General features: G+C 36.6%; 1 protein-coding gene across 1 annotated transcript in view; it reads right to left on the minus strand.

Moving 5' to 3' along the window:
• The window catches only part of LOC108742842 (lachesin-like), a gene marked incomplete at its 3' end in the record, with an annotated part of 122184 nt that overhangs the window by 24189 nt on the left and 82534 nt on the right, over nt 1-15461 (minus strand). Inside the window, exons 4-5 of the mRNA XM_018478180.1 lie at nt 14795-14965; nt 281-409 (exon numbers count right to left, since the gene is read on the minus strand). Of these exons, the coding sequence (XP_018333682.1) occupies nt 281-409; nt 14795-14965 (300 nt within the window). The remainder of the gene's footprint in view (nt 1-280; nt 410-14794; nt 14966-15461) is intronic.

The raw sequence follows: 15461 nt of genomic DNA on the forward strand, positions 1-15461 counted from the left end.
TATCACTGTCACCAACATCAACAATTAGTTCTTCTGTTTGTATGTCTATTACTTACTCACTGATCCCTGCTTTTAAATATTTAATCTACGCCCCTGATAGGAATACTGAAGAATGAGGGCTGCAATCTTTATACCTAAAACTGCCTACTTTTGCCACCGCGCATCCACGCCATTTTAAAATTTCCGCCAGCTTCCAGCGTCAGGCCTGTATCTATATGATTTTCTATTGTAATCTATGAGCGTTCAGAATAATACATGCACCTTAGTAAAAATTACTTACAAATTACTTTCAAAATAATTCTTTTACTGACTGCTGGAGGTACATCATTGCTGGCTATACAGAGGTAGGCCCCCATTTGCTTTCTATCCAGCTGAAAGAAGTTAAGTTCACTTCCATTGAAGATATCCACTGAAATTTGAAATCAGAATAAATATCAGTGGGTACTTAAAATGCCTCACAGTATAAGAATAACACGTCAGTTAATTTAATCATGGCGATATCGGGAGCTATGAATTGCATCAATCAAGCTGGCAAACAAGAAAGACTAATAACTGTATGGATTGCTTATCATATTGCGCGTAACGTAAGAGTGTCGCTAACTAAGTAGTGGTCGTTCATATGCGCATATGCCGCCCAGTAAGACAGTGCGCATCTCATTTGATGCGTACGCAAGAAGGTTTTGCTTATATTTTGTGTTGGCAATACCGAAATTGATGCATGGTCGCTCATCGCGCAACGAACGAAGGTGCTTTCTATTTTTTATTAGTGATGATTTTATGGTATTTCGTAAACCAAAAACTCATTTTTCCCCCCTCGCACCCAACCCTTTTCCCAACTCAATCCTCTTCCCACACCCAACCTTTCCATTTCCTTCCCGGGGATGTGCAACCTTCGGGTATATCTCCCGTAGGAAAAATTTCCATTGAACTTCAATGGGAATCAATGGAAAATTTTTAAATTCCATTCAAAACCATTTGGCATAAATGGAAAAATAATTGTTTCCATTTGCAGTAATTCGATCCTTGTGATCTCTGCCACTCTAGGTACTGAAAAATCTGCTGCCCTCCTTCAGGGACTTGTGTTAGTCTGGTTTCTTATGTTTGAACCAACGACCCTGCTTCCAAAATCAACGAAACTCGCAAGCCGATCCACTCTAGTTTGTACAAAATCTTCGTCCCTTCGGATAGGAATTTGTTGCCTTTTTTGTTCTTTTAATTTGTACGAAAACAGTAGGATTTCCCAACTGAAAGGAGAGAAGCGACGTAAGGGGGGAGGTATGCTACAGAAAAATAGAATGCCCTTGATAGTGGACACATACAACTTCTAAAAATATTCACGAACATTGACATTAAATTGAGTGCTTTGTTCAGTCACCATAAAAGTGAAATGTTTTAATTACGTAGATAAACAGCTACTACGCGCAAAATTATATTCAACGAAACCCTAAAAAGGCATAATTAATTTAACGTAGGTACTTGTCTTTGTTTTTACTATTATACTTTGTCCATCCGTTATAATTGTGTCGTTTCGGAAATTATTTTTAGACTTCATGAAAAATTTGGGTTCAGCTTATTAGCCGTTGTGACACCTACTCGACTTATAATTCTTTTACGACCCGCATTATACTCCTGAAAAAAAAAAAGGTTTTTAAAGTGTGTTCTTTGGCAATGAACGTAAATTGCGATGATAAAGTGGAAAGCCACAATGTTTTTCTTATCTTCTCGTTACATGCTCCAACGTTCCCGTAGGTAATTATTAATTTCTCGCAACGGAATTACCAGATTATGAACACATTGTAACCTAAATAAGCACACGCGGAATTTCATCGCATTTAATCGTGTGTAGCTACTAATAACCACAACTGATCGATCAAATGTTATCACAATAATGACTGTCTTTATTATGACATCAATTACTTATTTTCGTATGCTATATCTATAATCCGTAATTTTTTATTTAAATTTATTTACAAATCAACGAAACTGCTAAAGACAACCACCCGTCTTTATGATGGGGTAGTGTTAAATTTCTTCCTAAAGGGGTGATTTTGTGGGTGGGTGCGTATGTGTGTGCGTGTGTGTGTGTTTGTGCGTGTGTATGTGTGTGTGTTCGCGTGTATGTGTGTGGGTCTGTATATGCGTGTGTGTGTGTGTGTGTCTGCGTGTGTATGTGTCTGTATGTATGGGTGCGTGAATACGTACGTGTTTGTACATATGTGTATACAGTGTTCGTTCCATAAGTAATGAGTAAATTTACAACTCAACTGACTCATTTGACTCCGAGCACTCAAAGTTGAAGGATAAGGATAATGTTCATCGTCGAAAAGGCTGAAAAGGGCGGTCACCTTAAATAGGTATTTGGGGATTCGTCCTAGTGGCGCACCACTAAGTAACCCCGTTTAAAGAAAGCTCGCATAAGCTAATCCAAGACAAAGATAATGTTCATCGTCGTTTTTGGAGTCGAGGAGACCTTTAACTACGAGCTTGACCCGTCTGAATAGACCGTAAATGCTGCCTACCACTTGGAAGTTCTGAAAAGGCGGAAAATGGCGGTTACGCGCAAGCGAAGTAAGATCCAAGACATCTGGAAGCTCCACCACAAAGCGCCTCACGCACCTCCTTCGCCATGATCGATTGTCTAACCTGGGTCGATATTCCGGTGGACCCCCAGCCTCCGTACAGTCCGGATTTGTCATCTACAGACATTTTTCTCTTTCCCTATTCGAGAGCAGCCCTTAAAGGTAATCACTACGACTCGATAGAGGACATCCAAGCCAATACCTTGGCAGTCCCTACAGATATCCCGGAACAGGCTTACGCTGACGCTTGCGCAGCGTGGAAAAGTCGCCTAGAAAAGTGTATCGACGCGGAAGATGCATATTTAGAAGAATATTGATCAGTTATACTAATCTGCTCAATAAATATGTCGGCTCATTACTTATGGAACGCACCTTGTATTTGTGTTATTTATGTAATTTTTTGTGTGATATGTTATTTTAATGTAATATTCAGGTTGTCGAGATAGTTGTCGTACTTATTTGTGATGGAGATTGGGAGTTTTTGCCAGATGTTTGGCAAGTGGGTTGGGTAATATGTTTTTCGGCTTGCGTTTGAGTCTGTGTGAAAAGTGTATTAAGTTTTTTTTTTTCTTGTGAGATTGTCGTTCTAAATATGTAACTCTTTAGAATCTTGTTTGTAGATAAACCTCCTAAATCTCACGTTGAGAATTTATCAGTTTTATGTTTTCCTGTATTCACACAAGATTGTTTACAACTTCAGACAATCTTTAAATGCATTTTCTGTGATAAAATTCAGTAACGTAAAACGTAACGTATAAATAAAAATGCAAGATGGAACGGCGGGCGTTTGGAAACATCTTCATGAATATGATAACGCGCATTTGATACGCTACCGAACATGATGTTAGACATTAGCTCCTGTTGGACATGTACTCGTACGGCAGCTATACGACATACACTATAAATGTAATACGTGTATAGGTGCATCGATAAGGAGCAGACCAACTTATCCTTCCCACGACATAAAATGCATCGTCCTTTGCAAACTCAAATGCGACTGTTATTTATTCATCGCATAATAGGTACCTTTCTTGCAAAACGGCAAAAATTATGGAAAAGATATTGTTGTCTCCTTAATTTGATGAGTTATATGAATGCACTTTTTCGATAACCGTCTTCGATTTTTTCTACCTACCTCTCTTGTGCTTCTTGTGTTTCTGCATCTGATCCTTTCGAATAATTCGTACATGTTCGCGAAATGCGTTTGGTTATTTATGTTTTAATATCCGTTTGCTTGCGTTTGAGTAGATCGGGAGTAACCAATGTTAGTGAAGAGGAATGTACGAGAAAGGACGGAATATGTAGGGTTGCTGATAGTTTGCAAGGAGCTTACCAAAAAACAGGTTCCGGTGTCGATGTCCAATGTAAAGATGACCGCAATCCTGAACTCGATGCTATAAAACTGGATGATTTTAGTCCTTGTTTTGTGGTAATCCTTTCACAAGTATCCGGCTCGAAGGACCAAAAATGTTGTCGCCGTAGTTTGACGACTTATATGAATGTACCGTTTTGAATGGCACGAACAGCCTCGATAAAGATAATTACTGGATATTTATTAACATTAAACGACCGAATTCAAAGCACAACATTTAAACGAGTAGATTAATAAACTAAACAAAAATGATTATAGGAATTAAGTTAATGTAACGAATAACTAAGGCAGTCAATATAAAGTAGGGGAGATAAGTTGGTCGGACACCTTATCAGGCATGACGGTCTAGTCAGAGACATATTAAAGGTATAAATAGAAGTTAAGAGAAGTAGAGGTAGATCTAGATTAGACTACTGTTCGCAAATAGTTAAAGATGTGGAATGTTCTAGTTTTAGGGAAATGCGAAGATTAGCTCAGGATAGGAAGGAANCTCTGTTTTTGTGTAAAGCATTAAAGAAATGTTTTTAAATATATATAGTAATTGACATATGAACTCTCAAAGAAGGTGTTTTACTATTGTAACATTGAGCTTGATCTAAGGAGCTTGAGTTAAAGTAATTATGGACAGTGATTACTAAAAATGGTTGCATTGTGGGTTGGCGAGTAACGTATCCAAAGAGGACATTTTTAGAAGTATTCTATAGGGTAAACAATATAGGGGAGACCGGGGTAAAACGGGGTTCTGGGTAAGACGGGACAAGCGTTAATGCACATAACTCGTATGCGTGTATGTGCCCTCGACAGAGCTATTCGGATGAAATTAGTCGCCTTACATGAGTCAGTCGGAAGGGTACAAGTCGCTATTCTATTTTTTGGGGAACACTCTGAGAAGAAACGGAATTTGTTCATGATTTTACAAAGTTTTGTTACAAACACTGACCTGCTGTCAGGCAAGTAACTAAGTTTTAGCAACATTTTCAGAGAAAGATCGTAGCGGTAGTATCGAAATTTGATATTAGCTGTAACCTTTTAGGTTAGAAGTGCTTGGTTTAAATACAAAATATATTTGTTGGGGTAAAATGGTCGGGACATAAAGTGATACTAAATCTGGAACGAAACAAACTAAAAAGCCCAAGAAATAATGTGCATTTCAAGAAACACTTAAGTGTTCCATTCCCATCAGCTTCTCATGCTGGTGGGCGGGCAGTCCCTCCCAACTATGGGTGGATGGCCGTTAGAGTATCAAAGATGAGACAGAAGAAATGAGGGGAAGTGATAGACCGTTATTGTTACTACTGCCCCAGCATTTGCTTAAGTGATTAAAATATGTATATGCTCCTTTACTTAAAAATGTAGGGATGAGTTACAGAGATAGAAGAGTGATACTTAGTTTGTATAAAGAGAAACAGGCAGTTATAGAGCTGGGGCTGCAAAGTGGAGAAGTAAATATTAGGAAGGGGGTCAGACAGGGATGCACACTGTCACCGCTACTTTTTAATCTATAAATCGATGACGCGATCAACATCATTAAAGACAGTACAACTGTAGGGATAGATGTAGAAGGGTAAAAGATTAGTATGCTTAGATTTGCAGATGATATAGCAGCATCTGGCAAGGAGAGGTTATAGATAGCTTTAAATAAAATGGAAGCGGTTTTTTTACGTCAGTTACGACTTAGTACCTACCCAGTCACTGCTGAAGATGTTGTCAGCAAATAAAGTTTGGAAAAGTAAAATTCCACGGACCACGGTCAAAAAGCCCAGAAGAAAACGCAGCATCGATATACGCCGGCCGTGAAAGCGTAAGAACTACAGTGACCCTATGGAAGTCAAAAAGAAATAGGCGAGATAGGTTGGCAGGACACCTTCTCAGCCATGAAGGTCTAGTTAGACACATATTAGAGGCAGAAACGAGAGTTAGAAGGGGTAAAGGTAGACCTGTTCGCAAATAGTTAAGGATGTAGGTTGTTCTCGTTTTAGGGAAATGCGAAGATTAGCTCAGGATAGGAACGAGTGGAGGTGCGTATTCACTAGTCTTAGGATTGACGACCTTATGATGATGCTTTTTTTACTTCGTGCTATTTCCTATTATACCCGGACCATAGAGCAAGATGGAGAATTTGATTGTTGTCACTCATTATCAGAAAATTAAGAGAGTTAGCTTGTAGAAAATTTTAAATAGTTGATGCTTAATGTTATCTGAGTAAAAGTTATTTTATTGAAGTGTATTTTTTTATATGATGATTTTTTTCTTATGTATCCCATTTTGCCCTAGTCTCCCATTAAAGTGAATTAATTTTTGAATTAATTTTTTTCATTAATGATAACCTTATATAAACCTTAGTTTTAAAGCAATGGTGACCTGGGTTCAATTCTTAGTGAGGACGTTTTTCTCATTAATTTGAGGTTATTTGTAGTGATAAAATTTAATTCAAAAATTGATTCACTTTAATGTACCCACAAACATCGGAAGAAATGTAACTGTTTTTTGTACCCTAGTACCTAATTTATCTTTTGTCTTTGTCAACGTAATTATTTGACCGAGCAATAATTCCGTTAATACAGCACGTTTAAAGTTCTATGTTCATATATGAGATGTCGTCGTGTGTCATTATTAAATAATGGTTCAAAACAAAAACAACCGTCAATTACAATGTTGCATGATAACTGTGCTCTAATGTGCACAATTGAAACGTTCCTTTAGAACAGGTGAATATTTTCCCTGCGCTAGTTTATTAATGCTATTTACGTGATTATTTCATTTTTAAAATTCTGTAAGACACGCTATTTACTGTTACTTGTTTATAATGCGGACATTTTATGTACCTAAACAGTATACATGCGTATAGATAAATATTATAAATTAATCATTATCATTATTGTTATTATTGTTATTAATGGAAAATTATTAATCAGATAATAATGCAGTAACATCTTAAACGAGCACAAAATTTCATTAACCAAGATAGCTATGTCAGGTGACAAAACCTTAACACCTTTTACTTTAGTTTATTAATTTAATTTAACTATTTCCTGTCTAATTAACACTTCTATATTAATTAGTTCACTACTATATGAACACTTTGTCACTTCTTTACCGTTTCTTCTTCCCTTTGTATCGCCGCGGACTCGTTCTCGACTCCCACTTGATTTTGCGACAAATATTTATAGAGGCTGGTCATATTCTAGAATGATCCAGTATATACCGTCTAGAAATCGGGTCTTCTTTGTCGCTATGTATGTTGGGTTGCCTACAAGCATATAACAGTAATTTCTTAATAGTTATCTGAAGTTTTGGTTTGCTGTTGAGCCATGTAATAGGTATTTAAAGAAGTTCTGTATTCTGTTAATGTAACTGAGTGACATGGCAAAGAGCTTTAGACTATTTCTTGCCATTCAGAGGATACCGGTTCCTGGTCTGTCTGTCCTTTCGGAGATTTCAGGCAAATGATGAGACAGTAATAATAACCCATATAAAATCTTTCCCTTCTGTTATGTCTTCATTTCATCTGTCTCAACTTTCTCGCCCAAACAACCACCAACCCATTTTCACGATTCCTAAAAGGTGGCTGAAGGGAGACTTGTGCTCTACCCTCCGGCCGTAGTCTGAAGGCATTGCACGCCCATCAGCATTAGTAAGCAAATGTTCCTTTTCTTCTTTTAGTGTACTGGACTGACGTGGTTTAGAGGTTTGTATCATAGATTAGTATCCGGAAGAGGACCTACTTGATTTCGAGCCGGTCTGCGATGTTTCTTCTGTATTGTTTTTTGAATCAGTTAGGTAAATACTGGGGCAAAAATGACATAGTCCGCATAGGGTTTCTTGTTTCAACGTCTGCTTTGTTTCTTCTCCTTCTTCTTGGATTTTGTGGACTGGGACAGTAACATTCCATACATAATCGGAGATTTCTCTGCTATTTTCTGTCTCCTCCCACACACTCATTCCATTTTTGACACAGTAGCGTACATAATTGTTTGTGAAAACTTATGAGTGTTGGTCAGTGGCGGATTTGCAGTCCTAGCCGCTCTAGGCCCCAGGCCATGTGCCACCCCTTTCTCAGCACCCATCATTATAGACTAGATACATAATTCATGAATTTGTTATCATCAGTGATTTTTTTTGGCACGATTTGCCGCCCTTAATATCTGGTCGCCCTAGGCCTAGGCCTACTGGGCCTTATGGCAAATCCGCCAATGGTGCTAGTAAATTTTGAAACATATTCAGTGAAGGGCAAGGCTAATCACTTTTGACAATTATTACTCAGTTATCACTTCAAACCTACGTTGGTACATGTAAACACGTACACGTGTAAAGTTCCTGTAGATGATGTAGGTCTTAACAAAGTATGTTGCTCACAGCATTGGATAAGCAACTCGAGAGGACAAAAGGTAACGACGTCAATAAAAGAAGCGCGGCAAAATACATGTAATTTGAAAACATATTTTCAATCTTGTTTTAGATAATTATTTTTGGACTTTTTGAAATAATAATTAAAATTATATTCTCCATTAATGTTCAGTTGCTAGTGCCGTTACATAAAGTGCTTTCTTTTGGTGTGTGATTATAAAAATATAGTAAAATCTCTTTATAGCTGCTATCAACAGGGAGCGGTAAACTGTCTATTTCTGGGAAGTATATATTATGGAAGTTAATTCCGGTTTACGTATCCCATTTTACTGATGGCATGGGTACAACGGTAATACTAATAACTGAGTGAGCATAAAATATTTATTGAAATTGCCGCGTCCAATAAAAGTGTCCGCTATGAAGAGTTACATTTATGAATCTCTAAAACTGTTTCAATAGTAATTGATTGTTCGTGTCCATTTTTAGAACGTCAGAGATTTTATATCGGGTAAAGTAAGCAGCATATATTGAAAAAATATGTTTTTGTTATGTTACCACGGAAAGTTTGTTTTACGTGCTGTGAAATTGGGAAGATATGACCTTTTTTCAGCCGTTTTTTCAATCGGGAAGCAAATTAGTCATTGAGCGCATGCGCCGAAGCTATGGGCATGCGCAAAAATCAGTTATTCAATGACAATGATTTCCTAACCTCTAAATAATTTACTCTTATTAAGTCAACTATCAATTTAATGACGAGCTTTCCGCACAAATATGACAAAAAGTAGTATATGTACCTCGGGAAGAAATAGGGTTATCTCAGACTGCATGTTTGCCTTTGGATCGGGTGGCAATTCACATGCAATCTGAAAAAACCTTGTTTCTTCCCTTGAAGATATGGCCTTTTTTCAGCCATTTTTTAATCGGGAGACAATGAAATTAGTCATCAACACGTAATGTACTATTTTCTTTGTTTTTAAAATACCTACCGTAGCTTTCAACGAAATTTGTCATATTAGTAACACATACTGCCAAATGAATTAAATATATTGACAAGAACTGTGTAAGTCTTTGGTCAGTAATCATATTTGAACTATTAGACGTGGATTGGGATTTCGAACTTATTCTTTCTCATCAAGACTCCGGGACGCCGAATTAAAACATCTGTTTTCTCTTTTCGGAAATATACATGTATTAAATTTGCCAACGAGCAAACAATTTTAAAATTCAATTCTACATACACAAATTCAATAAACTAGATTATTAGACTAGGCCAGTGAACTAAATTAAACTAAGAAATTAAATTAATGAACTAAACTATAACAAATTAAGTGCCAAAAGGAGCACTCTGAGAGAATAACTTAATAAAGTCGTGCCTTGATTCGTCTATAGCAGAATTCCTGACCTTTTCTTGACCACAGCCGCTTTTAGAAAAAGGCTAGAAGGCCTTTCAAAATCGTTTCTTATATGAATTATTAAAATATTTTTCAATCGGTTTCTATATGAAAACATGTAAGGGAAGGCAAAACAGGGTACCTAAGAAAAACTTTGTTAGCATTATGTAGGTATAGTTGGAACGTTCAAAATTGGCATAGTCTGCAATAAAATTGACGCATTTACAGTAAAAGTTCCTTATTCACGGTTTCCTTATTCGCGGGCGAAAAAATTGCAACCTAGTTTCTGTATTCGCGGTTAAAAACTTCATTATTCGCGGTTGTAATCGGTAAACAGAAAAGGATTCGGTGTCATTTATTAAGGGAATTGGGCGCAATAAACCGCTCGTGCCTCGTGTGAATTTTTCCGAAAACATGGGTTTCTATTCTTAACATTGTAGTTTGACGCTGCGAGAGAAATATCTAATCTTTTGTATGGTAGCAGACAAAGGTTCACACCAACTCGGTACGTTTTTGGTTTCAAGTAATAAGGTAATTAAAAGCTTTTACAAGTGCTTAAAGTTGATGTTTCTTGTAGGACATGTAATTTTAATAGAAATTAAAAAATTAATAAATGGCTTTCAACAAGATTTAGAACAAAGCTGTATGTATCTTACTACAAAATTTCAAACCTCTGTTTTAAATATTAAACTCATGATATCTAGAACCGATAAGCATGTTTTTACTCTATGGCGCGTGTACAACTGAATCCCCTTAATGTATCGGCATCTTTTGAATAGAAATAGATTCGGTGTTATTTTTCACCGTGTCAGCATCAATTGAGTACTATTGGCTCGTGCCGAGGCGACTTTTATAAAAGATATAACCGAGTGGACTAATTTCAAAATTCAAAACAAGAAAAATCACTAAATTTTTTGAACTCTTGCCTAAAGCTGATTATAAAAAATATTTAAAAAGAATAGTTTGTCTCTATATTTTTTTAAATAATTCTTTTAGTTAGAAATTGGTCTATTTACTGGCATAAAAATTGTCTTAAATGATGAAACGTGAAGATGGAATTCAGTAAGAAATAGGCGAGATAGGACACTTCTCAGGCACGAAGGTCCAGTCAGAGGCATATTAGAGGCAGAAACGGTAGTTAGGAGGGGTAGAGGTAGACCTAGATTAGATTACTGTTCGCAAATAATTAAAGATGTGGGATGTTCCAGTTTTAGGGAAACGCGAATATTAACTTAGGATAAGAAAAGGTGAAAGTGCGTGTCCAACCAGTCTTTGGACTGATGACCTTATAATGATGATGCGAGCTTGTGATGACTTTTAAAGAAAATAGTGTCGATTGTTGTGAGAGTTATGAAAACTTAAGAAATTCTCTTCGTCTAACCCATAGATTGACCGTTTATTTAACAAATTAGTGCAAGGTACTTGAAAGGTGTAAAAAAAAATAGTTTGTCTCTATATATTTTTTAATAATTCTTTTAGTTACAATTTGGTCTATTTACTGGCATAAAAATTGTCTTAAATGATGAAACGTGAAGATGGAATTCAGTAAGAAATAGGCGAGATAGGACACTTTCTCAGGCACGAAGGTCTAGTCAGAGGCATATTAGAGGCAGAAACGGGCGTTAGGAGTGGTAGAGGTAGACCTAGATTAGATTAATGTTCGCAGATAGTTAAGGATATGGGTTGTTCTGGTTTTAGGGAAATGCGAAGATTAGCTCAGGATAGGAAAGAGTGGAGGTACGTGTGCTACCAGTCTTAGGACTGGCAACCTTATGATGATGATGAAGATGATGATGAATATTAATATTATGTTCTTCAGTATGAATATGTTGGACAACACTAGACTTTTCCTTTCTATCAAACTGTGCATGAGCTAAATGCTCCTTAAATCTAGTTTTGATTGAGCGTCCAGTTTGTCCAATATATTTTTTACTACAGTCATTACAACTAATTTCATATATCCTCGACTTTTCTAAGAAAGGAATTTTATCCGTAGGGTTACCAAGGAGAGTTTGAATGGAGTTGCCATTTGAACTGTAAACCATTCAAACTCTCCATGGTAACCTAAGGATAAAATTCCTTTCTTCGGCGTTGGGGTTTGAGCTATTTTGTTTGTTCTACAACAACCAAAGTTTTTCCAATCTTCGTAATTCAATATGTACCTGATTGTATTTTATTGTGTGTTTATTGTACATGCAGACATTTACATATGTATATCGTGACGGTAGTCGTTATGATTCATAACGTGCAAATGCGATTAAGCATTTTCCAACGAGCAATATGTTATTTATTCTGCTGTCAAATGTATCATTCCTTCTGATTTACAATTGAAATTTGAAAATGGATTTAATTGTGCTTTATGCTGCTGGAGAATACCGAGGTAAATTTGGTTGTTACGTGTCTCCCTAAGCTATTTCTCATAATTACCGCAGTTCAATATAGCCATCGTAGATCATCCTCGACTGACCTTTTGTCGTGATACCATTGGGGATTAGCTCCTGGAATATAAATGAACGCAACCATTGGTTTTGACATTCTCGCGGCGGTACTACGCTTTCAGTAATTTGCTGGATGATATTCTCTGATGTTGTGAGTAGACTGGAGACTCCTAAGTAGTTCTTATGATAGCATATTTACAAACATTTCTACATAAAGTACCGTTTTTACAAAATTACCACATTGTTGAAGGAAAAATTTGCCTAATGCGGGGATTATTTTTTACTTTAATACAAGAGTGCTGCTAAAGTTGGGTGATTATTGAATTCAACAATCGGTTATTACGATTAATCGATTATATTATCAGTAATAGTCCACAGATAATACTTCAGAGTACTATCTACTGCCTTTTTCTCTTCCGTTTCGTCTGTTTCTCCCCAACCAATCACTACGGAAGCTAAAGAGATAAACGATGACTTCATACTCTGTATACTATTGCAGTCCATTTCAATTTGTTAGAATTGTGACCTTGAAGAAACGTGCGCGAAGATAGAAAGAATACACACTAGTCGTGAGCAAGACAGAAATAGTTGGAACAAGCTTGAACGAGCAGAGCTCTTGATGGGCGGTCTTAGAGATCGGCTAGAACTGTACAGTACTAGACGAAAATGTTTAGCAATTTCTTAGAACAAAAATGTATATAAATTAACAATAGAAAACAAAGCAAAAGTTTTATAGGTGCGTAGAAAGTTAAGTTAATTCACTTGTCATTATTTATGGCTAAATATGCTTTTAAATAAAGCATATTCTTAAATTTTAACGAGGCAGTTCAAGTAGTTTTGCAAATGGTACTGTACACTTTTGTCTAGTTCTCGCTTGATGATCGGTGGAAAAATGAGCTCCGCAGACAAATATGATTGAATTTGAAAATATGCTACGGCGCATCCTAATAAAGGGAAGAGGCATATCTCCAACTTCTTGAAACGAACAGTAGTAAGTTACACATATGGTGTTGTGGGCCTGAGGTACATAAAACTTGTTAGGGGATACAATGTTATTATCATCACACATTTCGAATGGCTATACATTAGATCAAAACACATCTTAAATGACCGTTCCTAGTTGGGCTTGTGCGTGAGTTGCTTCCGAAATTCGATGTTATTTGTATTGAATCGATTTGTTTGTTGCCGATATTTAATTCTAACCTCCAAACAAAAACGTCATGCTAGCACCTTTTAGTTATCAATTCACCACTATATAAACACGTTGTCACTCCTTCGCTCTCTTTTCTTTCCTTTGTATTGCTTCGAGCTCGTTCTTCTATTAATCATTCCTCAATCTCGGGACAACTATCTATTTATAGAGTCTCACCAAGTTCTAAAAAGATCCAGTATATGTCGTCTAGAAATCTAGAAACCTAGGAGTTTCGCTAGATTGTACAATTTTACTTGGGTGCGTTGTTCTCTCTTCCTTTTCTTCTGATTCTTCTTTTGGTATTGACTTCGAATACCTCGAGCCGCTTCCACGGGGGTAGTCCTTTGAGTGGTTCTAGGAGACCTCGAGCAGTTACTCCACTAGCTGATTTTGAAGAACCTCGAACAATTTTTGGAGATTATCCTGTTGCCGATTTGAGAAACCCCCAACAATTTTGCGAGGTTATCCCTGTTGATTGTGGCACGCACAGTTGCACGTCTTTTCAGTATTGATATTCCAAACTATCACAACCTAACCTAACCTAACCGCAGTACATATCTAGTCCAGCTATACATAAAAACTCTTTCTGATTGAAAGGCATCTGAGGCATCATTCTACGTAACTACCTTCCTTATTTGTGAGAAATAGGTCTAAATTCAGAAGTTTTAGGGTAATTCTTTTTCATCAAAACAGGCTTAGTTTAAATTACTGTTTACAAGTAGTGAAGAATGTGGATGCTGTAGTTTTTGGGGAAATGTGAAGATTAGCTCAGAGTAGGAAATAGTGGAAGTGCATAGCCAATCAGTTTTAGGACCTACAACCCTATGATGCTCAATTTTAGTGACTGGAATTTACCTTCTGTGAAAATTATAGCTGTATCATCATAATGTCATCAGTCCTAAGAGTGGCTGGACACGCACCTCCACTATTTCCTATCCTGAGCTAATTAGAACTTTTTTGAACAGTAATCTAGGTCTATCTCTACTCCTCTTAACTCCTGCTCCTGCTTCTAATATGTGTCTGACTAGACTTTCATGCCTGAGAAGGTGTCCTACTAACCTATCTCGTCTATTTCTTATTGACTTCCATAAAGTCCTCTGTTCTGCTATTCTTTCTAATACCTCTTCATCTATAACCTTCTCTATCCTCATCTTCCATAATTATAGCACAGAAATAAACATTTACGTAGTGGGTTATTTATCATTACCTACAGTAGTTTTATTATATTTTGTTAATGCATTGATTTGATTGACTTATGTTGTTGTTCATTTACTTTTATTTTTTTAAAAACAGCTTTACGCTTAACGTATTGTATCCCTAAACTACATGTTTATTTTTACCCGCTGTTCTACCCAGTATTTTTCTACTGCAATAATAACTTAGGTACTTGCGGATTTCGCTTAGCCATCCAATACATTTTGAAATTCTAATTAACTTTAACTGGTAAGATAGCTATTAAAATGCAACGTTCGTACCTTTCTCTATCTCCTTAGGCCCGCTCCTGAATATAATTGGTTTCCCATCTTCACGTTTCCATATTATACGGGGCGTCGGTCGACCGCTGGCTCTGCAGGAGAGACAAGCATTTTCTCCTTCCATGGCTGATACGTCGCCACTGGTATCTTCGCTTATGATATCGGGTGAAACTGAAACAAAAATAGCATGTAGACATGGGCGTACCCAGGGGGGGGCAGGGGGGCAGGGGGGGCAACAGCCCCCCCTGAAAATCTCGCAGAAAATGTATGAACTCGCCTAATCACTAATCGAAGTGTAAACGGGGCCTTATATGCTCACTTTTGAATAAAATAGTATAAATCGAATTAAACAATTAAAATAAAATAAAAATGCATAGTCACATTTACTTTTATTTATTTAAAGGATGTTTAGGAGGTACAATCAGAGAAAAGAGTACATAACATTAGAAATTCGTGATTAATTAGGTTTTGCAGCATATCATGAGGTAAATAAATACTATCTATACTAAAAAAAAAGTATACGATGTGAGAGAAAATTTCGAATTTGACCGAAAACTTTGAATAAAATAAGAAATAACGAATAATATGGAAAATTTTTTAACTGAATTTTGACAGTGAATATGCCTTGATTTCAACTTCGAAACAAAAAAATATTTAGTTTCAATCT

The sequence above is a fragment of the Agrilus planipennis genome, unplaced genomic scaffold, assembly GCF_000699045.2.
Source record: "Agrilus planipennis isolate EAB-ADULT unplaced genomic scaffold, Apla_2.0 scaffold372, whole genome shotgun sequence".
Classification (NCBI taxonomy): Eukaryota; Metazoa; Arthropoda; class Insecta; order Coleoptera; family Buprestidae; genus Agrilus; species Agrilus planipennis.